Source organism: Eublepharis macularius, chromosome 10 (genome assembly GCF_028583425.1).
Source record: "Eublepharis macularius isolate TG4126 chromosome 10, MPM_Emac_v1.0, whole genome shotgun sequence".
Taxonomy (NCBI): Eukaryota; Metazoa; Chordata; class Lepidosauria; order Squamata; family Eublepharidae; genus Eublepharis; species Eublepharis macularius.
The window spans coordinates 58,422,236-58,448,387 of NC_072799.1; the positions used below are offsets into that span (position 1 = coordinate 58,422,236).

At 42.2% G+C, this 26,152-nt stretch overlaps 1 protein-coding gene across 1 annotated transcript; it reads right to left on the reverse strand.

Moving 5' to 3' along the window:
- Window positions 1-18,138: 18,138 nt before the first annotated feature.
- Window positions 18,139-24,754, reverse strand: SFRP2 (secreted frizzled related protein 2). Its single transcript, XM_054990066.1, has 3 exons — window positions 24,088-24,754; window positions 22,347-22,427; window positions 18,139-19,503 (listed from the first exon to the last, which is right to left on the reverse strand). Exons 1-3 carry the CDS (start codon window positions 24,584-24,586, stop codon window positions 19,199-19,201), a joined length of 885 nt encoding a protein of 294 aa, XP_054846041.1. The 5' UTR covers window positions 24,587-24,754; the 3' UTR covers window positions 18,139-19,198.
- Window positions 24,755-26,152: the final 1,398 nt, after the last annotated feature.

Below are 26,152 nucleotides of genomic sequence, written 5' to 3' on the forward strand. Positions count from 1 at the left end.
TTTTGCTGTATTAAATGTATTCTTCCTGTATTGCTATGCATTACTTAATTCCATTGGCCTAAACACATCCATAACCCACTTAAGCTAAAGTACCTATATTTGTGGCCAGGTTTACAGCAATAGTGGCATGGCACACACATTGGCATTTTTGTTTCTTGTCTCTGCATGATGATACTGCACTCACAGTATTATGCATTTTCAAATAGTATTGTTTTTTGCTTGATAGAAATGCCACAACCAACATTTTTGTGGTCAAGGGCTCCTGAAAGAGAGCTACATTACCTGTGGCCAAAAAATGATGATTGATTTTTTGCTAATTCCTTTGCAGCTGCAAGATGTATATAACAGATGATTTTAAGCAAATGCATCACTTTCCAGAGTTTATCACTAAATGTCCGTTTTTCATATTATACAATGGTTTAACTGCAGGGCTCATTTGAAGGGGGAACGCGCTGGAACGGCATTCCTGTAGATCTGGAAAGAGGTTATGTGGGTTTTGGCCCTGCCCACGTGATTCCTTTTCCTCCCCACAGCCTCCCTGCTGCCCGTGTCTTTAGCAACAGGCAGTGGCAGAGGCGGCAGCAGCTGCAGCACCAGCACCACCCCATTGCCACCTCCTGGATTCCTTGGTAGGAAGCTGGGATGAGTGCAGCCGCAGCGGCCACACACAAGGGTGGGGCAGCCACACACGAGGGCAGGGCATGGGGGGGCGTGCAGCCTATCCCTCCAGGCCTGCAAGCAGTGAGGGCTCTCCAAAGGAGGGTAAGCTGCTTTGAATTAATTCTGAATCTGCTTTATTTTCATTCATGACTTGTGAGTGAGTGAATGAGTGCATGCGTGCGTGCAAGCAAGGCTGCTGGGCCTGGCCCTCCAGAGGAGGGTAAGTTGCTTTGAGTTCATTCTGCTTTATTTTCAGGAAATACCTGGAGATTTTTGGGGAAAGGGGCCTGAGGGGTGGGTGTTGCCTTCTGACACTTCCGGTGATGACCCCTGTTTAACTGTATACATTTTCAGAAAAATATTGAGACACTAATACATATTTGTAGCCTAACTGCATTTGTACTTACTTGAAGTAGTTTTCTGCATGGGTTTTCCCCACAGATTCTGGCCCCAGACTGCTTCGATTTATGCCCTGAATTCCACATGCAATTTTTTTGCTGTTAGTTTTCTCTTCAAGTTTTTGGGTTTCCCCTCTCCCCCCCTTTTATTTTAGACCACTTTTACCCCAATCTTTTTCTGGAAGCCAATTTTGAGTCAATTTTTTCATTGTATGTAATATTTCTTTTGGTTTTACTTGTCCCACCCACCTTCCCCCCCCCTTGCCTTCCTTCTCTTCTTCTTGGTTCTGTTTTGATCAATTTAAATGGCTAATTTCATATCGAGAGATTGAACTGCCATTGCAAGAATAGGTGCAGCAGCTTCTCTGAATTCCCAGTTTTCGTTTTTAAAAAACAAAGAGTCTAACCACTTGTGGAGATACAAAGAAAAAGGCATATCTCTGTAAGGGAAGGAGCTAGAGACTTACTTTTTAAAAAATGGAAGCTAGGAACTCAGAGAACCTGCCGCACCTTTTATTACAATGTTATGTCAATTTGTTGATATGAAATGGATGATTTTTTAAAAAAATGCAAAAGCCCTGGTAGCCAGGGCGGGGGGCGCTTCTGGCCCCAGAAAAAGCAGCGCAGTGTGAAAAGCACACAGCCACTGCTGCTCTTGGGTATGTCCTAAGAGGTCGTTTTGCCCTGCTGGTGCCGGCCTGAACCAGCCTGGGCAGGACTCTCCAGTTTGGATAGGGGGAACTTGGGTATGTGTGGTGGAGCTGCTCCCCTTTTAGGCTTCTCCAGGCAAAGACTTCCTCATATGTTCATTTTCAACCTTAAAAAAAAAAAGCTTATCTATCTATTGATACAAGCATAAGCAAAAAATAAAAAGAGGGTACTGTGTCATTACCGATGATGCCACCCATGACTCCAGCACCCATTCTTGAAAATCCTTATTATTTAAGCCACATGCAGAACAAACCAACTTCACAACTGCATGTGGGGCGAATATAATGGACAGAGAGAACTTTTTCTCTCTCCCACAGCACTAAAATTCAATAGATTTAAGAACAGACAAAAGGTAGTAGTAGTAGTAGTTGTAACAACATTCTATTTATATACCATCCTTCAGGACAACTTAACACCCACTCAGCAGTTTTCAAAGTATGTTGTTGTTATCCCCACAACAATTGCCCTGTGAGGTGGGTGGGGCTGGGAGAGCTCTGAAAGAGCTGTGACTGACTCAAGGTTACTCAGCTGGCTTCAAGCAGAGGAGGGGGAATCAAACCCGGCTCTCCAGATTAGAGTCCCAGCACTCTTAAACACTACACCAAACTGGTGTGGTGTAATGACTGACTGAGTAATTATATTGCAGAATTTACTGTGAGGGGATGTAGTGGTAACCGTTATCATAAAGTCTTTAAAAGATTATTGGAGGATAGGTCCATCAATGGCTATTAGCCATGGTGTGTAAAGGGAACATCCATATTCAGGGGGAACAGACCTCTGAATACCAGTGCTGGGTGGCAACATTAGGGCAAGATCTCTATTCCCTGTTTGTTGACCCTTCAGGACAACTGCTTGGCTACTGTGAGTAATAAGGTTACCAGGCTGCATCCAACAACTCTCAGGAGAAAATGGGGACAAGGTCTGGCATGCCAACATCTTGCTGGTGCATTTACATCACTTCCAGTTTTACCATAGAGTTTTTGTAAAATGCTAGAGCATCCACTGTGTCACTTGTAGTTTAACTAGAAGTGACATAAGCAAGCATTGGGCTTGGCAGGCAACAAGGATGCTGATCTTAGCCTTAATGTAACAGGATACTGATCTTCTTATCAGTGAGTACATTAATGGCATATTTGCAGATTATTAAATCAGAAAGCCAGTACTGGTGAGAGTGTCAGACAATCTGGGAGACCAAAGTTTGAATCTTGACTCTGCCGTGGAAGTCTGCCTGGTGACCTTGGGCCAGCCACACATGTGCAGGTTAATTTACCTCAAAGAGACGTTATGAGGATAAAATGGAGAAGGGGGAAGCATGATGCCCTTTGGGTACCCACTGGATAGAAAGGCTGAATATAAATGAAGAAAATAAGAATCTACAAACATAATCAGAGACAATATGTCGTTTGTTTTCACATTTTTTTTAAAGCTGGAGGTGAATGGTATAGGATCCCTCCATCCTACCAGCCCCTATGGGCACTAGCTGGCACTGCAGTTAGCTAAGTTACAAGGATGGGAAAACTTTTGCATGCAACTAGGGACATTCTCAGCACCTGCAAGAAAAGTTTTAATGTAAGATATAAAGCCTATATCTGAAAGAGAACCAACATTTCTGGGAGGAAAAGCATAAAAGTATTTGAAACTAGTGAGCTGCTTCAGTATCTGCTCCATTTTGGACTGTTAAATTAATTTAATGAGCAGTGCAATTGCATTTACCATTTACCCTCTTGTGTAAAATCTATTTATAGAACAGCAGTGCAGACTGTTTATATACCAGCCATCATAACGTACCAGGATACCAATTAATACTTTAAAAGCTCCTCTTTAGGTTAAACAATAATAATGACAATTATATTGAGGTTGACACTGGTGTAAATCAGGAGCAATGAGGTAGCTATAGTGACTGGTGTAAACATTAAAATCATGTACTTGCATATTAAACTTCTGGGGCCAAGATGTTTGCTGGCACAGTGCCACTTAAAATAATGAAGCAGGCTTTAAATCTGGCTTTAAAGATGCCTGTAAAGCTAGAGTCTGGGCACTGAGCAAAATCTCTAAGGAATCAGTTATAAAAACCACACAGAGGGTAACTTTCTAAGCATCTCAGTTAAAAGCACAAACTCAAGTCTGTGGTTTCAGCTTTCATTTTTTGTTAGTAATGTCAAACAACGATTGCTTTAGCGCCTTTTCTCTTTTAGCATGCATAGGAAACACATCATACAAGTGGCTGAAGAAATTTGCTGGATGAGCCCATGGGACTACCTAGTCCAATATCCTGCTATCAGTGGCCAACCAGACGTTTTGTGGCCCACAAGTAGGACATGCAGACAATAGTCAGTAGTCCTTTCTGCAGCATGTGGTGTTCAGAAACACACTGCTTCTGAATATGGAGGGTGTGTTATCAGAATTACTCCTTGTGAGTAGGGGGAATTAGCAGCAAGGAGAAGGCTATGCAAGAGGGGTAACAAGTGAGATCCTCTACCAATTTTTTTCTGGGTCCCCTCCCCAAGGAAACTGATGAGACAGGTGTTCTTCAAGTAAAGAGTGGTTTTTATTTAAAGGGGAAAATGCACACACAAGAGATAACTCACAAGCATACAAGGTTCATAGGAAAAGCAATGGTGAAAGTGGAATAGGCTTGAGGGATTTTCGGGTGATAATTACCTATCTGAAGAGCAGAATAGTACACAGGAGAGAAGGGCTTCAAATGGCCAGCGTTCTTGACCAGGAGAGCTTAGGGAAGGAGACCCTAAGGGTACAGTGCTCAGATCCGAAGAGGCATGCACAATTTGAATGGGGCAAAGCCTGGGTTCTTACAGGGCAAATCCATCCCTGAGGCGGGAAGGTGCCTTGACGGTTAGGACAAAGACCTTAAAGGTCATCTCTGGGGAATGACAAAAGTTTGAGTACCTTTGATTGGTGCTACCGGGGTGTAGCAAAGAATTAGATTGGTCTCTCCTGGTGTTTCATAAAGAAACGGCAGTTAATTAATGTCTCCGGAGCTTGGTGATGAATTTAGATCCTTGATTAGATGTTTTCTGGAGGGAGTTACAAACTTATCGGAGCATATTGATGGCCCTAGATTGTAGGATAGGATTTAATCACAAAGAAGAGGGGAGATTGGAATGTTTGGGTGGTGACTCAACGAGAACCCTCAAGACTGCACATTCTGCAGCTTGGAGGGGCAAGAATCAATCATGCCCGATCGCTCAGCATTTTGTACTTGATACTGACTGTATTAACCTCATACTGTGTAATCCGCCTTGAGTCTCAGTGAGAAAGGCGGACTATAAATGACATTAATAAATAAAATAAATAAAAAATTCATGACTCACTCTCCCGGGTGGGACTTGGCAACGCTTTATTCAGCCACTAGAACCTTCTAATGTGGATCAAGCCACATTAGATTCAAGGGGCTTATGATTTTTATATCATAAGCTGCTATAAAATGGCGGAGGCCTGGGTCTACTACTCACATATGAAACTATTAAGGCTGACATCGACAGCTCTATATGAATTGGTCTAGTTTTCTCTTAAAGCCCTCTAAGCCAATGATTGTTACTACATGGCAGAGATTTCCATAAGTTAAAGATGCACTGTGTACATCATAATGGATTATTCTTTCATTTGTTCTTTTACCCAGTTTTATTGAATATGCCCAACAAGCTCTAATATTGTGAAGGAGGAAGGAAACTCCTAGCCATTTAGCCATATTATAATAAAGTTTATAGTGAACTTTATTACGTTCCTCTCCGTAATCTTTTTGTCACAACTATTTCAGTTTTCCTCCCTTGGGAAGGTGCTCTACCCATGGCTGGTCTGGCTGCCCCTTTACAGATAGTTTTGAGATGGGAGACAAGTTTGGTGTAGTAGTTAAGAGCAGTGGGACTCTAATCTAGAGAGCTGTGTTTGATTCTCCACTCCTCTGCTTGAAGCCAGCTGGGTGACCTTGGGTCAGTCACAGCTTCTAGGAGCTCTCTCAGCCCCACCTTACAGGGTGATTGTTGTGGGGATAATAATAACATACTTTGTAAACCACTCTGAGTGGGTGTTAAGTCATCCTGAAGGGCAGTATATAAATCGAATGTTGTTGTTATTGTTGCTGTTATTATCATCATACACTGGCTCATGAAAAATCTCTGCAGATGGGAGGGACCACCATCAGCAGAACAAACTTTCCTTGTTTCTCCTGTCCTACTTCAGCCCCCAAATGCTCACCAAATGCTACTTGTAGGGGGCAGGAGACCCTCCCCCTGGAGCAAATGAATATTATTCTTATCCTATGGTCACTCAATTGGCTTCCTTTTAGTTACCGAGCCCAATTCAAGGTATTGGCTATCACCTATGAAGTTCTCCACAGCCTTGGTCCATCATATCTATGGAACTGCTTCTCTCCCTATATTTCACCATGGCAACTTCGCTCATCTAAACAGGGCCTTCTGCAGGTGCCACCTTGTACATGGGCAAAATCAACAGCTGCCCATACATGAACATTCTCTGTGGTGGCCCCCACTGTATGGAGCAGCTTGTCTGAGGAGGTTAGGAAAGCTCCCACTGTCCTGGCCTTCTGTAAACAATGCAAAACCGAATTGTTCAAGAGGGCTTTTTGCTCAGATGGAAGGGCTGTACTGTAAGAAAGTGGCCCCAAGAGATCCATCAGTAAAGGGATAGGGAACCATCAGGAAAGGTCTAAGAAGGGACGTTATCCATTTTCACTACTATTGCTATAAACAGTGAAGGACCATAGACTTCACTGCTATTGCTGTAAGTATGATCTTACTGGATAGCTCCTATGTTGTTTAATATTTCAGTCATGGAATTTGTCTATGCTCTGTTTCAACACTGTTAAATCTTTTTTCCCCATTTTTTCTTTCACTCTTTAAATCTTGCAAATTGCATGTATATATCCATTACTGAAATGTCATGATATTGATTGCACTGACGCACACCATGTAATCTACCTTGAGTCTCAGTGAAAAAGGTGGACTATAAATGACATATAAATAAATAAGTAGATAAGTAAATAAATAAATAGAGGTCTGCAGTGGGAGGGGAGAACTGGCAAAAATCAGTTTCTTTCTGTTAGGGGATCTAGTCCAGTGTCTTCTATCCTGTCACTGCACTCGGCCAAGTCTGAAGTCTTTCCGCCGCCCAAGAAGTCTTCCTCTGATGATTCCTTGGGCTGGAGGAAAGCTTCAGACTGGGCTGAGCAGAGGGGCAGGAGCCATTATTTTAAATGGGTTTCCCCCCTCACCATAGACATTACAGTGCTGGATATTTTATTTACAAACCCTTCCTTAAGGTGGAATTTGCCTTTGTCCCCGCTCAGGGGGTGCCTCTTTCCATCATGATTTCAAGACCTCTTTCCTGGTTAATCCCCATCAGTTCAGCCTGATAGGTTTACTCGCATGTTTGGCCTTGGATCTCCATATATAACATCTACTGGATTGTTCTGTCTACATGTATCAGTGTACAAGGGCATTTCCATAGCCAACACTGTGGGCTTGCTTGCACACATATCCCAGTACATTGGGACTGCTATCCTGTACTACAGTCCAAAAAGGTCTTGCGCAGCCAATCCTATATGTGTTTGATTGAACGTAAGCTCCTTTGAGTTCAATGGAGCATAGTGCCAAGTAACATTGTTGGCAGAGAGAGGGCATTCATCTCTTAAAGTGACAAGCACTGCTTCTATTATTTTGAGGTTAACCCATTTATTTTTTATAAGATTTCAGATTTTTCTGCAAATCTCGGGCTTTTCTTGGGTTTATAGAAAGATCAGCCTTGTTTGTATATGCCCCATATCCATAGAAGAAGTCACATTGAGAATTATTGATGAGTAACTAGAAGCTCTTCTTCTATCAGAAACAGGATTGTCAGGCTGCAGCTTGGAGCTTCTGAGTGCATTTAGGGGACAGGGATGGGCACACGGGTATCATGCTGGTGCACAACATCACTTCCAGCAAAAACAGGGAGCAATGTTGGGGGCACTCTGGAATGTGCAAGAACTCTGTGGTTAAACCTCCACCTGACAGGTTTGCCAACTTTGGATTGGGAAATTCATTGAGATTTAGGGGTGGAGCTTGGGGAGGGCAGAGTTTGGGGAAAAGGGGGCCTCAGCAGAGTATAATTCCATAGTGAGTACCCTCTAAAGCAGCTATTTTCTCCAGGGAAACTGATCTCTCTAGTCTGAAGATCAGGTAAAGAGTCCAGTAGCACCTTTAAGACTAACCATCTTCACTGTAGTATAAGCTTTCGAGAACCGTAGTTCTCTTCATCAGATGCATGCATCTGATGAAGAGACCTGTGGTTCTTGAAAGGTTATGCTACAATAAAGTTGGTTAGTCTTAAAGGTGCTACTGGACTCTTTACTATTTTGTGACTACAGACTAACACAGCTAAGTCCTCTGGATCTATGAAGATCAGATGTAACTCGAGGAGAATGTCAGGCTCCACCTGGAGGTTGGCATCCCCACCCCTATGGCATGATGTCACTTTCACTTTTCAGGAGAACTGATGTGCCAGCGTGATGCCAGCATGCCCCACAAATGTCTCCACTCTCCCCCCTAGCCTATCAGGTGCTGGTGGGCAACACAGGACATTTCCAGGTCTCCCACCATAGCAGGAGCCCTGGCAACCCTAGAGACAGTATGCCTCTAAATCTCAGTTGCTGGGAAGGCAACACCATAGAGGAGGCTTTGTCCGCTGTGCCCCATTTGTCCTCCTTCTGGAAATCAGGATGGCTGCCATAGTCTGCAGGATGCTGCACTTTGGTCTTATTCAGCAGAATTGCTCATGTTTTTTGGCACCAGTATCTTGAACAACAGCTTGATTTGTGACACCAGACAGTAATGATGCTTATCTCCATACCAGGAAAAGTTTCACCTATATCTGCAGAGCAATCTGCGGCGAACAACACAGAATTGAACAATAGATCTGTTCCCTCCTCATAGCGGTACTGGAATAGTCAGAAATATATGGATTATTACAGATGTGTTTTAAACAATCCCAGTTTTACTCATGCTTTTAGCTGCCATCCAACATAAACTGCAGCAGGCAGTGCTTATAATTTTTGGATCAGCTACAATTACATACTAATCATATCTGCAATGAAAATCTTGCTGAGCAATCAGAATTTGATTGATGGTCATCCACCTACAAAACTGAGAGACTGGAGTGCTGCCATGTTTTTGATTGTCAGTAGAACAGCTGAAGCTCAGCAATGTGATACGCACAGAATTTTTTAGTATAGAGATCTCCGTCCGCTTTCACTCACTTAAATTTAGTTCATCCTGCTACAAAACAAGTCTCCAGCTCTAAGAGTGCCCCCTGCTGGAAAATGTCAAGGATGCAGTTCTAGTGATGCTGATTTTGATTCATATAATTAAAGGGATGCTATCCTACATTGGCTATTGAGACTGCATTAATGTAAAGGTAATACTACACCTCCCAGCATACTTTTAAGAGTGGAGGGCAGAAGCAGGAAAAGGATAAAGGTTTTGCAAATCTGGCTCATTTCCCTCAGATGGAGGGGGTGCTTGCTCGGATGCCACCTGAAGAGATCTCAGTAGTTCCAATTGTAGGGGCAACAATAAGAAATTAATAATTGAAAGAGGCTATTTCCTTTTCCTCTCAATTATAATGAAAAATTCTGTCTTGCAATCAGCCAAAAGATGGAAAAACTGGTAATGTTCAAAGAGAAAGTGGCTAGTTGGCTACCCTACATGCAGAAATAATAGCGTACTTTGGAGCAACCTTTCGCTTCTAACTGTATAATTAAGACCATTCATCTGATAAATGATGTTAATAGGAAGATCTTATATGTTAGAAACTCTACAGCAGTTTTTGTTTTAGAAATTAACTGTTGGGTATGGTGATAGTTGTTAGAGTTTAATGATTTTTCAGCATTTGCTTTATAGCACCCACTTAGCAGTTTGCAACAAAGACTATGAATCAGCAGAGACAGACAAGTTTCATCCTCCTTCCTCCTTCATCCGCTGGAGAGAATATTTTAGCCCCAAGAATGTGACATCTTTTGCTTGTATCTTGTGGATCATGTTTGTTTTTAACCGATAAATGAAACATTGAAGTGTCTATTGTGTCATTCCCACAGGGATAGTAGCACACTTACAAGCCCTCCCCCCTGCCACCCATCACAAGAACCTAAAGTAGATTACAATGTTTTAAATTCCCCGATTTCTCAAAAGTAATTAAAATGCAAAGTGCAGAGGTATACCCTGAAAGATGCACTGTTAAAGCATCTGTTGAATGGGCTGGGTATTCTTGATTGAATAGCTCCGTGGAAATGTAGGCCTAATCAGTCCATTGGATGAGACCCCCATGAGATATACACATGATAAATATACTACACACACATTTAAAACACACAGGTCCATTATTTTGGATTATTATTAGTGTAGTGCAATTGATAAAATATTTCTGATGCACTCTAGGTTATGGTATTTTACACATCTAGGTTATTTTGTTTCTATGTAAGATTACCTAAGTTATGATCAGCTAAAATGTTTTTATGCAATACATAATTAGATACGCAAAGATAACCTGGACTTCAGTGACTCCTTCAGTCCTCACTCGTAGAGCATATCAAAATGATTAAGGTACATCCCCACAAGCTCGATCCCTAAAATTTGATAAACATGTAGTACAGAGTGTGTGTCACTAAACTCTTTTCAGCTATTAGGCAAGGCCCAAGATCAATAATCAACACTAAGGTACCTTTATACAGAATGATATGATTTCCAAAGTCAACTGTTTTAACACTCATCTCTGCCGGTGCTGTTGGGTCAATTTTTCACAGACACCAGAGAGAATATTTTAACCCCAAGAAGAAACTGACCAATAAAATGGTGCGAGCAGGTTAGAACTAACAGTGAATCTTGACCTATTCTACATGGCCACAGTAAAGTTACTATGTTTACCTACAAGGGATATTTTGGGAAAAAACATAAACCATACTCTATGTAAAACTCCATAATTTCTAGAAAAATCAGAAAACAAGAAACTTACACACTTTCCCCTGAAAATGTGGGCCAAATTCCATACATAGGTAGCCTCCTGGATTTCCGCAAACGATGCAAACTCAGATTATTCAAAAAGGCCTTTTACTCAGATGGAAGGGCTGTATTGTAGGGAGGGGATCTCAGATGATCCGCTAATAAGTTAGGAATCATAAACTTCACCACTATGTTGTATTGAATTCCTGCTAACGCTACGTCTTTGTGAATTTGTATTTATGTACCCTATGGCATTGTTTATGGAAATGTTCTTGATATTGACTGTACTAATGTCACACTGTGTAATTCATTCTGAGTCTCAGTAAGAAAGGCGGACTGTAAATGACATAAATAAATACTAAAAAAAGACATTTTTCAATGTGAGCTTGCAAACTGGGATGGGAGAAATTGCAGGTCAGTTAGTAAATTGTTATTATGGTCCAAAAGACATACAGAAGCAGAACAAACGATGTTAAATTAATTACCTAAATTCATATCTCTACATATATAACTCATCCTAGCTCATCAGACAATGAAAAATACCATAGGTAATCAAAAATAGGGGGAAATGTATTTTACATCACAGTATAAGCTCACTTTGCAGCCGTGAGCATGGTACGCACAATATTGGATTATGGGATTTCTTAAGAGATATAGTAGCTAAATTACAAACTATAGAACTAGAAGATACATTTTATAGAATATAAACTATAGAATGAGATCCCTATTCAAGCTTATCATCTGTCCTACAGGTTCTACAAAAGTGGTTGGCCTTATGAAGTTTGAGAGTGATAATTCATTAGTGTCCAGCTCACGTTTTTCATCACTTTCAAGATAGTCCAGATGGAAGATTATGAAAACAATTTGAAGCATTAGAAAAGAGAAGAAATAGCCTTAACATGAAATTCTCTAGATTTCAACCTCGAAAAGAAAAATTATTTTATCACTTTAACGAGTGGTTTGATCAGTGTGATTTTTTTTTTGTAAAACAAAACATGCCAGTATTCATATACAATGTTGCACCAATTTCCACCACTTCTCCCCTTAGGATTTGGGTGACCCCTCCCCTTCCCCAAAGTGCTGGTTCTCAGTACCATTGAGTATCAGCACAAAGAAAGTCTGGCTTTAATTATATTTGAAACAGTTATTGATGATGGATGATTTTCACAATCAGTTCTCCATCCTTTCTTCAAGGTCCTTAAGTATTTAGGTCCCATTGGATATTACATGGGGCTATGTTAGGATAGTGTAGAGTGCAAGAGGTAAAGTTTCCAGCAATGACCCACCCACCCCTCAGTTCTATGAAAGAGTTATTATTAGATGTTTACTTGACATGGGTAGTTGAAGTTGGAGGTGGGGGAGAGCTAAGATTTGAAAGTATTATAACTTCTTGGGATCCTAAAACAAAATTTCTTTTACGAGAAGTTTCATGTTGCTCTTTTTCAAAGTGATGTATATCTTTAAAAAGGTTTTGTGATACTTGTTGTAATACTACTAACAACTATGCTTATTTCAGTCAAAGAGACTGCAGGAAGCTACATTGGTCCAAAGCAAAATCCAAAATCAAAAGCCAATAATACCTTTCATGAAAACCAACCAAAATAACAGAAAACAATATGCAAGCCTTCAAGTTTTTCAGAACTCTTGATCAGGCTGGGTACTCAAAGGTGGTTGGGGGAAGAGAAACTCATATTTCATGTCATTGTGAAAAAGCCTCTTGTCTGCATGCCGTTGGATGTGTGTAGGGTTCTTAGTGGACTTCAGTGGGCAGAGGGTGTAACTAGCTAGGATCAGATTGTGTTCCTGGCATGTTGGGAAAAAGAAAAAAAACCCTGAAAATACAAAAACCAGCAGCTGGTTAAATGTCTATCTAATGGTTGGTCAACAGTTGTTGGTGTCCTGGTCATTTTGTATGTGCATATGATGCTATCTTTCAATGGTAAATTCTATGTTGTTCGAGGTATGGTCTTGATCATGGTCTTTTCCAGATGCATTATTCCAGGAAACTAGAAATGCATATTTACTAAGTTATTTTGAAAAAAGATGTTTATGAAGGTGTTTATAAAAAAATCCAATTTTCCTTAAAATATCCAAGTGACAATCACAAATGGACTCACATTCTAGCTGTATCTGACCAAGTGAGCTCATACCCTACCACAAATTTTGTTAGTCTTATAGGTGCTACTGGACTCTTGCTCTTTTCTACAAATTATTTCTCCTTTCATGTTTTAACCAATGCCAGAGCGCACCATGACGGAATGTAATTTCATTAGACTTTTATCTTGTACTTTATTTACAAATCTTGCTTACCTGACTTGTAGAAATAATTTCTGTACAGGGGAATTACATGTTGAGAGCCCATGTGAGCACAGGGAATGTTCGTATGTTTACCTCTGTGTTCTCTGGATAACTTCAAAGAGCTGCTGACTTCTGGTCTAGTGTGTTATGAGAGTCCATTTACTTTCCATCTCTCATTGTTTCCTTTCACAGCCTAATCAGAAGAAATGGTGGGGTAAATAAAGAAGGCCTCAACAATGACTGTAATGCTCACATGAAAGAAGGCTGTCTAGGAAGTGAATGGGTCAGCCATGGTAGGCTATAGCAGGGAAATAAATGATTTGGCACTGGACGGTGACAACCAGCAGGGTGCACATGCCCAGCATCAGAACAAATGATAGTTAATCTGCCCATTTGAAGATCTAATTGAGAGAACATTGTTTAACTCTTTAGCCGTAACTAAACTGAAACTTGAAAAGAGTTCGTATGCATCTGGCTGCTCGCCGGCTTCAAAGGCTCAATAGCTAAGCAGTGGGTCTAAGACTCAGACAGAAAGCTATGATTTGATCATCTTCTCATGAGCTTAATGCATTAACCCTCTTATGCAGATTGAGTAAATTCATTGCAGGATCACCGTCATATATCGGTATTAAGTTTTGATATTAATTAGGATTTCACCAGATGCAGTCCCTTCTCTTGTTAATATTGCGGCACAGTAATTGAATTGTGTATCTATAGGTGACTGTCTTGCTGCTAAATTGAGAACACCATTCCATAACTAAAGTAGAGTATCTTAATCTTGAAGTTTGTAAACTTTATCAGAGGAACATACCTAAAGAGTTTGTCTTTGCTTAGAATCCATTTATCTGTGCTACCTCATGATCTGGAAATCTTCTATTGATCTACATCTTGTAAGGTTTTGTATCTATATACTTTCTTCTAACAGACTGCTTATGCAATCACAAAACAGCTATTACTTACCATTCAGAACTTGAGGCTATATAGCTTGTGAAAACTCCTTTCTTCTTAAAGAAATGTTTAGAAGGCCTCTGCTGCGGGGAGGAGGAATGAATTTTGTGAAAATAATATCCTACCTTCAAGGGGTCAGGTTGTCTTTTAAGTAAGTTTATGACCTAGCATATTTATGTATTACCTTTCTCACTGGGATACATGGCATATTATTGCAGACTAACACAACTACCCACCTGGAAGTATAATAAAAACTTTCCATTGATCAGTACATGCTAGACAAAGTTTATTGTTTATAGAGGTTGCATGCCATTAGACATGTGCCTCTGTTATCAGAGACCTGTAAACAGGACAGGAGGAGTCCATTGGGGGCTAGAATCTCCTAAGTGCAGAGCATCACATGGGAGAAGGCCACAGGGAGGGTGCTAGGGGTAACTGGACATTGTATTTTTTCAGAACTCAATAGTTAAAGCAAAAACAAAATCATCTATGGCAGAAAATCAGAAACAAAATGCCAGTCCAACTGTGAGAGCCTATAACTATAGTCCAGTAGCACCTTTAAGACTAACCAACTTTATTGTAGCATAAGCTTTCGAGAATTACAGTTCTCTTCGTCAGATGCATGGAGGGCAAGAAGAAACTGGTCAGATATATAGGTGGAGAGGGGAGGGAGGAGTAGATGCAAACAGTAGCTTCTGATATGGAGATCAGTTTGCTTCTGTTAAGGAAGTCAGTTACTTCTGATAATGAGATAACCATTCAGTCTCTATTCAATCCCAGCCTGACTGAGTCAAATTTACATAATCTGAATAGAGACTATGAATGGTTATCTCATTATCAGAAGTAACTGACTTCCTTAACAGAAGCAAACTGATCTTGATATCAGAAGCTACTGTTTGCATCTACTCCTCCCTCCCCTCTCCACCTATATATCTGACCAGTTTCTTCTTGCCCTCCATGCATCAGATGAAGAGAACTGTGATTCTTGAAAGCTTATGCTACAATAAAGTTGGTTAGTCTTAAAGGTGCTACTGGACTCTTTTTGATTTTGCTACTACAGACCAACACGGCTAACTCCTCTGCATCTATGACTATAGTATTAACCGTTAGATTTTCTTCAGGCATATCCAAATCAGAATTCCGCCAACATAAACCTCATTGAGGCTGCAGAATTTAGCAAGAGCCACCTCCCCGCCCCCCCCACAAATTAGATCGCAGCTAAGTCCCAAACTAGTCATTATGTGTAACATGATCACCAAAGGATACATTTAGGAGGGTGACAGTGTTAGTCTGCAATAGAACAGCAGGATTTGATTCTAGTGGCCCCTTACAGATCAACAAGATTTTCAGGATATAAGCTTTCAAGAGTCAGAGCTTCTTCCTTCTTCAGACACAAGTAGGAATAGAGATCCCCGAGTCTGTATATCCCAGCCAGAAAAATAATCACCCCCAAAGGGTTTGCCACATGCTGGCTGCTGTGAGTTTCCTGTGGGAACTCAGTTCTGTCATAGAGAATGTTATTTGACCTGTGGAAGATATGGGCTGCATGTGCAAGTATTCAGCGGGGCAACTCACACCCCTGGGGCTATTTCAGGTAGGAAAAATGGCACAGGGAAAAGGCTGAAGCCTCTTGTCCCCCCCATGCAATGGTTCCAATCTGAATTCGGCCCTTGCGATGCTTCAGAATTGAGTTCCCACAATAAATTTGCAGCTGCTGTTTTGCCTACAAGTACCTGCAGCAGTCGTACACATAACTTCTAGTTTGGGCCTAACTAACATAGGCCTGTGTGAGTGGGCTAATAAAAAGATTTGTTACCTAGCAACAGTTATGGACCTCAATGAAAGTCAGAATCTTGAAGGAAGAGCACTGGAGGGCACTGGTTGCCCAGGGGAGCTGGATAAAGTACTGTACCGCAGGTGTGCTGTGCAGCCATAAAGGCAAAGACTCTTTTATTAAGCAGTAGAGAAGGGGAACTTTCTGATAAGTTTCTCTCTCAGCAAATCCTACTCACAAGTTGTTGTAAGGATAAAATTGAAGAGGGCCCATCTATACTGCCCTGAGCTCTTCGGAGGAAGGTTTAGTTATGAATGGAAATGGAATGGAAAACAAAATGTATGATACGCATAAAGAACCAGTTGTGCCCAAAACAAGCCACATTGCTTGTTTTCACAGATAGGGTCTGATAGTGTGGTGGAGGGAATCCGGAGGAATATTTCTCTGGGCCCATAGGGACTTGAAAAATGTACACAGGAATTGAGATTATATCTTATGAAACAACATTAGGCAGTAAATGTTTAAATTTTCCCTTCACAACCCTTCAGAGGCTTAAATGTAATATTGCATTTCAGACTTAAAAATAAAGCAGGGCACATTATTTAGACTTATGGATAAAACGGCCGTAGAAATTGTATTCAAGCTGTTAATTGATAACTTTATATTCAAAATCAGAAAATCCATATTTTCTAGTCAAAATTGTGAAAATCTGAGTTTCCCTACAATAGCTATACTAAAACCTAATCCAATTAAAAATGGAAATTAATAAACAAAGCAGCATACAAAAAAAATTATCTCGTTTCTGAACAAGGAATTATGCTAAATGTTTCTTTTCCACTGTTCCTTTTTTGTGGGAGTGGGGAGAATGGAGAACCATTTATAGCAGCTACATTTAATATGGGATATTGAAATTATGCAGTGTATAGTTTTAATATAATTCAACAGATGGAAACATGCAGGCAAACTCGTGTTTCTTGTTGGAAAGTGTGATTCAGGAGTTGGGACTAAGCACGTGCAGGCAGCTCTAATCTGAGTGTTATCAATAACACAAATCCTCTGTTCAAAGAAGGTCTTGAATCCTGCCTTCTGCTCCCACAGTCTTATGCAGCTTTGACCAGACTTTTCAGTTGAAAATAATGTGTTCACAGCACCTGTCTTGGTATTTCTCCTGTTGGATTATAGGTTTGGTTATGACATACAGGAGAATGAAGGATGGATAAAAGTGGTAGAATATTCTGTACCACTTCAGGCCTGCCGGTGGTAGACTCCAGCTTTGAATGCTCCTGTCTAAAGTTTCCTGCAAAACAACAATAAAAACAACAACCTTGCACAGCAAGGAAAAAGGTTCTTGCTTCTCTCTTTGCTTCCTGTGCTGATTTTCTGATGACAGGGATTTAAAAATATCTTTCAGAATCCTTTGCCTGAAGTCTAAAGTGATGTACTTGATCCTACCATCTTGTATTCCTGTGTTTGTTTGTGAACCGTGTCTAAGTGCAGTTCAAACTAACATTAGGCTATGAATTCTATGGTACAAACAACAGCTTTGGAAGCCATGCAAAAGAGCGAAGAAAAAATTCAGAAATGACTCTTTTCTGTAAGCGGGATGAGATGTGGTGCATTTCACTACAGGAGAGGTGCAAGAGCTGTTGTTTGAGATGTTGCAGTGAAAATATAGAAAGAATATGCATGATTTGAAACTAATGACACCTTAAAGGCCAACAAGATTTTCAGGTATCTTTGACTCTCAAAAGCTTACACCCTAAAAATCTTGTTGGTCTTTAGAGTGCTACTGGACTCAAATCTTGCTGTTCTACTGCACACCAAGATGGCTGCCTACCTGAAACTAAAGAATATGCATGTCACTCATAATTGTCTCTCCGGTCTCTTGAGGCTTCTTTAAAATTTTGACTTAACGTTTTCGGTCTAGATCAAATTGAAAGTGAAATTAGCAGGGGAGGATTAAATAGCCTCTTACGGCAGATAAAGGCTTGATTAAGGAAAGTATTTGTAGTGGTATCAGCTGAACAATTTGATCTTTATAAATGCTTTATTGGATTCAGGCATATCATGAACTCTCGTTTTATATTATTGCCATACAAACCATTACATCTTGCTGAACCATTCCTCTGTGGTGAATCCAAATGAGACGGAGATGAAAGTTGCATCTAAGGTTAGAGATATTTAAAAAGTAGGCAGTCTGATGGTGGTTGGGGAGGGGGTATAAGTAACATGAACAAGTGGATCAAAAATGGCTAGAGCCTACTGAAGGGTTTGTTCTACAAATGTTATTGCCTCTTCACAGCAGTCCTTGAACCCCGCAGAAAACAAAGACAAAAGGTAAACTATGATGTAAAGTTTATGTACAAGAATATAAGGTTTATCTGGAATATTTACAAGATTTGTTTAAAGTAATATTTTACAACTCTTTCAGAATAACCACTAATTATATTACAGTTAGGCTGAAGAAAGGTTTACTTTGAGAAGGCAAAAGTACCAAAAAATCCCCCACAAAACCTCTCCTAAAATGTTATTTCAGTCAGTTTAAAATTCTTGTTATTGACCGGTATGTATAAAATACTGTGTAAAAACTGCTAATATACCTTTATTGGTTAAGTTTCTTCATAAGTAGCACATGCAACAGTGGATTTTTCTATAGTGTATAGAAATAGATGGCACATCACTTCATAAGAGAGAGACTCAGGTCCAACATTCAAGGCCAGAATGAAACTATAACGGCCATAATCCAACATAAACCTAACTATGATAAAGCCCAGCTGAATTAATAGGCTTAAGCATGCCCAACTCTGCATGGGATCGTGACCAACGACTGGGCAAGAGTCCAGGTTGCAAGCTCTCTCTGTTCCATAGTCCTGATATGATGTTCAAAAAATTACCACAAAGCAACTTTTCCCATCATTTCCACACAGCCACCTTTTCTTATGACTAATTCCCCCGCAGATGGTGACACTGTGGCTGCACTAATCCCCCAAATGACAGGGCCACATCCCCTTCTGGTGGCTTTGTACCACATTACTGAACCTGACAATCATACCTTATGCTTGACACACTCATTCTAAATATATCCTATACGGAAATGTAGCAATATAGAATGCATTGCGAGACAGTTAGAAACAGAAAGCCAAAATGGTAGACTTTTTAAAAAAAAGTCTCAGATCACATTCTGAACCAATGCAAATAACTAGCTCTAAGTAAGATATTCTGATACTTCGCAAAAATATTATAGTTTTACTATATGTACAAAATCAGCCTCCCTCTTCCTCCTTTTTTGAAACGGGTCTTCCTCTCTCATGCCTGCTGTGCTTTGTGGCTGAGGAAGCAGGAAGGTGCAAGAGATTTGGAAGAGCCCTGGGGACTGAAAGCACCACACGCGGAAGTGACTAGCACTGCAGTTTGCGGATGCTGCGCGAGAATCTCTTGAATGCCCTCTGACCTTTCTGCCACCGCTTTACGGAGGTGATCACCAGCTCTCCTGCCAGCCGCTGTCCCATCACTAAATAGGGTGCATTTATATCATTCATCTCATCACAGGTACACTGAAGGCCACCTTTGAGCCAGAGCACAGTCTTTTTCAGATCTCTTTCTGTCACACCATTCAGCTTGTAGATGGTTTTGCTCTTTGTTTCTGGGGTGATCTTGGTGTCTCCATTGATGTAGGCGATCTCCTTCACTTTTATCTTCAAGGCTAATCAGGATAACGGGCAAGGGAGAGAGAGGAGTGGGGTTGAGAGAAAGAGAGAGAGGTTTTTCCCATTAGTGTGCATAAAGAGGACCTGGGGAGGGATGTCTTCTATTGCTAATTAAACTGTCAGTAGCTGACAGGGTGGACAGCAGGTGGCTCCATTTCTAAAGCCACAAAGGGCACGCAAGTCATTGCAGTTTGAATCAAACTTTTGGGAGGGGTGGGAGCTGTTTTTTAGAAACAAAAATCTTCTCTAAATGGATCTTTCCCCCTGTCTTTTCTATCATTTGTAAACAGAAAAAGCACCCATTTTGTACATTAATTATGCATTAGGGTTTCAGTTAGCATGATGTTGTCTCATGGAGGCTGCAGTGGGAAAGGGAGGGGTCTACTTTTCATTGGGAATTTGTTCTCTGCAGTGGATGAAAACTTTTCAGACTAAATTTACAAGGTCAGTCTTAGGCAAACCTATAAGAAGGAATCAATATTGCTTGTGTTCAGAAAAATCTGGCAAAGAGAAGGAGAATTAGTTCAACAGCTGCATTTAATTTGGGAAAACAACTAAGAGGATGACAAACACAAGGGCTCTTTAAGAAGCCTGCAGAAACTCTTAGCCCTTAAAAAAAAAGAGCTTATCTGAATAGCTCATGTTGGATGTACCAGACGAAATCTTAAGGTAGTAATGGGCAATTGTGACTTGCTGTCAATTTGATGCTGCTTTAATATAAAACTATTAATACCTTTAAAATTCCACTGCACGTGTTTTTATAGTTATAAACTGATAAGATTGTAGCACATATTTACTATTGTCAACTTTAATTCCCTTCCTGCCGACTCTTTTCTCACATTTAATCAGCTTTGTTCAAGAAAGTTTTCCAATCGCTCGTAAGCCAGAGAGATGGTCATGTTTTGCAACAATTTGTCTGCCCGCTCACATCCACAATGAGATTCACAACCTGCTTAATCCTACAGCGGTTATGCTGTCATTTTGGGAATCTCTGATTTTTCAAGAGAAACACTGAACAGGTTTGATTTGGGAACTTGAAGGGTTAGCAGTAATGGTATGAATTAACATTAAGAGCTGAGAAATGATATACAATCAGCATGCCCCGTGCATCTTCTGAGTTTTCCAACCCTTCCCACCATTTCAAGTCTGGCATCCCAGCAGGATAGTAGGCTGTATTCTCTTTCTTTCCCCAATGGGAAGATGGGAACTGGAGAGGAGAAAAGCCATGCTGTCGGATCCACAGCAGGATAGGAGCTCAAGCGCCCCTTTCTTAGTTCCCCTCCCCCAGCTCTGTAGGAACAGACAAGGGGAAACAGTATGGAGCCAAGATCTGCAGGCTAGGCTTGCATTCAAACTTTCTTTTGTATGCTTCACTAAACTACGTATCAGCATACCATGGCATACAGATATCGGTCAGAAAATCACCAGTAGAAGTCATAACAACATTTACACCGTATGTTGCTTCAGACACTTGCAGAGGAGAAGGTGATTAATAAATCTAGAAATAAATATTTTCTTGAATGGTAAGAGCTCACTAATGCTTTTTGCACAAGTCCATTTAACTTCTCTATCACAAGGATTCCTGTGGCTCGCTACTCTTATTATTAAATATAGAAATCACTATGTACAAATCCATCAAGCTGTCCATTCTAATGGAGCAGTGAGAAGTTATTCAAAGAAAGGCATATAGAAAGGGACAGCTCTCCCAGTGTATGCTAACTAGCTGGATGTCTTAGACTGGCCCACACATTTCGGTTGCTGAGCCCAGCCGTCCTCTGTTAAGGGGCACTCTTTCTGCTAGATACAGGTGGTCTGGAACAGCTTGTTAAGGGAAGGACACGCTGCTCTTTCCCTTCTTGTTTCTCCAAAGGGCTTTCAAAATAGTGTGACTAGTGGTGGGAGGGATTTGAACCCAACAAGCAAGGACACTGGGGACTATTTATACTGGCAGTTGTTCCCTTAAAGATACAGTGGATTTTATTTTAAACTGTTTTAAAAATATGTTTGCTAGCTCTTTTAAACTTTGTAGGTTAAATTCAAACAAGCCATTTTCAGTAGCTCCTATTGATTTCTGTGGGTTGAAGTCAAAGATACATATGAAGGTTGGGGGAAACTGGCTGCCTGCTCCAGATACTGGTGCCAGCAGGGGCAGCTCTGGCTGCCTTAGTCGGGTCTCAGGGCACCTGTTCACTTTCTTCTGTAAGTGAATGATTTTAAGTCATTTCTGTGTGGGAGACAGGAAACCTGTGAATAATATTGCAGTGGAAGAAAAATCTATCCCCTGTTCTTACCTGGGGTAAGCTAGGGCTCCACGGGAGATTTATTCCACCACATAGGGAATAAGAGGCATCTCCCTTAAATGGTTCCTGAACTATACAGACCCTGCACTTCTCATAGTAAAAGGCACTTTACTACTAACAAGAGAGCAGCTGTCATGTTTGTTTCAAAAAAGGATGCTACACAACTTGAAGGCTGACTACATTGCCAATGCAGCTAAGCCAAATAAACACATTAATTTTGTATCCTAATGACCTGAGATTGTATTCTTGTTGAATTAATTGCTTAAATAAAAAATTTCATCTGCATGATTTCAGGAACATTTTGTTAATGACAAATTTTAGTAAGATTTTCACTTTGAAGACCAACTAGATTTCCAGAGTAGGAACTTTCAAGAGTCAGAAGCTCATAGCCCGGAAATCTAGTTGATCATTAAGGTGCTATGGGACCCGAATCTTGTTCATCTACTACAGACCAACAAGGCTACCCACTTGAAACAAAGTTTTAGCAAGATGATAAAAATGGTCCTTCTTTTAAATCACATAAATTTGCTTCCACTTACCAAAATCATTTTTGCAAAGGTTTTCCACAATTTCATTGTCATCTTCATTCTTGCTTTTGCAGGCATCACAAACTTTGGGTGCTAGAAATGTAAACATTTAAAAAGAGAACTCATATTCAAATGAGAACAGTAGGTGGCGTTTGGAAGCAAAGTATTCTTCTTTTTAGACATAGTTAGGGACAGTCACCGATTTCTGCCATTTCCACCCATTTTTTCTGCTACTTTTAACTTAACATTGCTAATAATTTTTTTGGAAGCCATCTAGTTAGATTTTACTGAACTAATTCTAAGAAAGAACTAGTGAAATATAAAAACAGTGGTAGAAATGAACAGCAACAGACATTCATCAATGTCTTTGGGATAACCTGCACGGCAGTTTAAAGAGTTTGGAATGGTTTGTTTTAGTGAAAAAATAATTGAAATAAAAATTAGATAGCCATGTTCAGCACAAATCAAAGAAGACTGAAAGGGAATTTGAGAGGATATTGAAAAAGAAGATAGATGAATTTTCCGTTGCTCCCCCTCCCAGCTCCACACCCCCTAGGTTTCTCTGAGTGAACAAAAATCAATGATGGGAGGGGGAGCAGAGAAGAGGAAAGATACAGGCAACACATTGCACAAGGGGTTGCTTCAGAAAAGCTGCTCTCTCTTCTCCTGTTCCTTGTATTTAAACACTTGGGAAAATCTCACCTCTCTCTCTTTGCTGTAGCTAATTAAAACCATCTCCCCAAGTTGTAAACCGTTAAATGCTGCAGGCAATTTTTTTTTAAATGACAGTTCATGGATTTGATGCACACTGCATTTGTTTATTTATCAACACATTGTTTTGGGACGTCAAAGGCTTGTCTTTCTCTTCCTTATCAATGAGAGAGTTCTTTCTGTAAGTCTTGTTCCAGCCATTTTTATAACACTTTTACAATGGTCAAAGCTATACTAATAAGTTTAAATGGGAAATGAGCTACTCGAAAAGTGAATGCTGCTATTCCACCAGAGAATCAAACGGGAAAGGGGGGGAAAGAAATCCACCGTATTTGATAAGCACCAAGAGTCAGTGCCTAGGGATCAACTACAGTGACTCAAGGCACCATTTTCAAGTTTGTCTGGCCTTAGACTGCAATCCTAAACACACTTACTAGGGGATTCAAGGGACTTCTCGGAATAAGTATGCTTAGAATTGAGCTATACAGCTGCAGCGAGCTTAAGAATATATCCTGTGGTGGTGGAAAGTAGGAAATGGTTAATATTCTGCTGGACTTCATTTTGCGCAAACGTTCTTAGGACTGCACTGAACACAGCGGTAGAGTTCTAAGCAAGAGACAGCCATTGGGTCTTTCTCTAGCACTGTGATATTTAGAAGACATGGGCAATGCCTATTTGATTTCAGAGAAAATCATCATCTATTGTATGCTGTTATTCTGACAGTCGCTGCTGACTGGAGGCTGTTAAGGGGCAGGGGGGGCCTTAACGGGCAGACCTAAAGAGGCTTGCTATGTCCTATTCAGTTCAGCCACAGGGGTTCTTTCCGCATACATTTACTGCTATCTTTTGCGCTCTTACCTGGGAATCAGCACAATTAAACGCAGCGATTTGTGTGTGAGCTCTAGTACATCCGCTCATGGTCGGGCTGCAGATCCCGCCACCCACTCACCGGGGATTATTATAAGACCCGGGCTGCGCATAACCAGCTGCAGCCCTCGGCAGCGCCCAAGGGCGAGCGCCAAAGCGGAGCCGGCCGCCTTACCTTCTCGGGGCGTGGGGAGGACGTGATCGCTGCTGGCCGGGGGGATGCAGAGGTCGTTGTCCTGAGGGAAGCGCCCGCAGTCCAGCATGTCGGGCCAGGGGAAGCCGAAGGCGGACATGACCGGCGCGCAGCTGTCCTTCACCTGCTGGCAGAGCGAGTGGCACGGCTGGATGGTCTCGTCCAGGTCGTCGATGCAGACGGGCGCGAAGAGGGAGCAGAGGAACTTGCGCGTGTCCGGGTGGCACTGCTTCTGCACCAGCGGGATCCAGGCGCCCGCCTGCTCCAGCACCTCCTGCATGGTTTCGTGGCCCAGCAGGTTGGGCAGCCGCATGTTGGGATACTCGATGCCGCGGCACAGGAGCAGGGAGGCGGGGATGGGCTTGCAGTTGGACCGCTTGTAGGAGAACTCGGGCTGCCCGAAGAGGAAGAGCCCGCGGGTCGAGCCGAAGCACGGCGCGGCCAGGAAGAGCAGGCACAGGGCGAGGTCGCGGGCGGGCATGGCGGGCGCGGCGCGGCCCGGCCGGGCTCCGGGAGGGAGGCTGCGGGGCGCGAGCGAAGGCAGCGCGGGCGGGAGGCACAAACGCGCCGGCTACCTGCAGCGCCCCCAGCGCGCCGCCCCAGTCCCGCTCGCTCGCTCGCCGCCGGCGGACACGCACTGCCCAGCGCGCTGGGCGCCCCGGCGCTTGCTCGCAGTTTTGTATGCAAATTGCGAGGGGCTTGGGGGCGGCGGGGGGCGGTGCCGGCTGGCAGTCCGGCGGCGGGATTGGCCGCTTCGCGCTCGGGTGTGTGTGTGTGTGGGGGGGAGATCTCCCGAGAGGGGCGCCTTTCTGGCAAGAGGACCGGCGAAGAAACGGCTCGCTACACGCCTGCTAAGAGCTAACCTCTCGGGCAGAGCACGGCGTCGAAAGACCGAGGAGCGGATTGTCGTTGAGTCCTCGTAGGGCAAGTGAAGGGCTTAAAATACCTGCTTTTGCAAAAGACCAACAGACTGGAAAGGCGAAAGTAGCCGAGGAAGGGGCCACGCACCTCCTTGGCCACGCCCCAAAGGGGGAGGGCTGAGCAGTCCCCGTCAGGCTGGGACCGGCGGCTCTGGGTTTGGGGTGCTGCAAGACCGGGAGTTTCTTCTCCAATGGAGCCAGGGTTAGGCAGCCCCGTTGGGGACAGTGGGAGATGCCTGAAAGCTCAGTGGATATGCCAACTGATTTGTATGGGCTTCACTGAAATACACTGACTTAGTGAAAAGTTGCAATGAGATTGTTTAATGGGTTTGGAGAAAACTACTCTGGACCTGAGATGACAGCCCCAGAGTGGAATGACAGTCTGGAATTGGAATCAGTGATCCTGGGCCTGGAATGACAACTCTTAGAGTGGAGTGATAGTCCCTGGGACCATATAAACTGCTCTGGGACTGAAATGACAACCCCAGGAAGGAACAAAAGCCCCCCGGGCTGGAATTAGATCATTATGACTGGGGTGACAGCCTCTAAATTGGAGTGACAGTTGCTGGAATCAGCACACTGGGAGTGGAATGAAATCCTTAGAGAGGAATGATGGTCCCTCCGAGTAGCATGAGTGTTCTGGGCCTGGAATGCCAGACCACAGGGTGGAATGACAGTCCCTGGTATTGCAATGGGTGACTCAGCATGCCTTGGACTTTGGGGGGCGCTGCATGTCTCTGTGTGGATGTGTTACTGGCTTGTTAAGTAAGCCTCTTTATCTAAGGTGGGAATGCTTCCTGACTCCTCCCCTCTGTTTCCCTTGGGCGATTCTCCCTTCTCGTCCCTTTGCCTTCCAAAGGGGAAGGATGTATTTTTCAGAACTCCTGCCATCAAAGCTTCATTCACCCACCTACATCCAGCCTTGATGCCTTTCAAGGCGACCATGGTAATTGGGAAAGTAATTGTTTAGAATCAGGGCTTTTTTCTGGGAAAAGAGGTGGTGGAACTCAGGACTGCACAATGATGTCTCTTTGGGTCAGCTGGAACAAGGGGGGAGTTTTTTAAAGTTTAAATCGCCCTTGGCAAAAATGGTCACATGGCCGGTGGCCCCGCCCCCTGATCTCCAG

Excerpts from the sequence above, each read along its gene's own strand:
- SFRP2 (XM_054990066.1), bottom strand. The coding sequence starts at position 24,586 with ATGCCCGCCCGCGACCTCGCCCTGTGCCTGCTCTTCCTGGCCGCGCCG. Across the intron at positions 22,428-24,087 it reads CCTCCCCACGCCCCGAGAAG|CACCCAAAGTTTGTGATGCC; the intron begins GTAAGGCGGCCG and ends TTACATTTCTAG. Across the intron at positions 19,504-22,346 it reads CCTTTGCAAAAATGATTTTG|CCTTGAAGATAAAAGTGAAG; the intron begins GTAAGTGGAAGC and ends TATCCTGATTAG.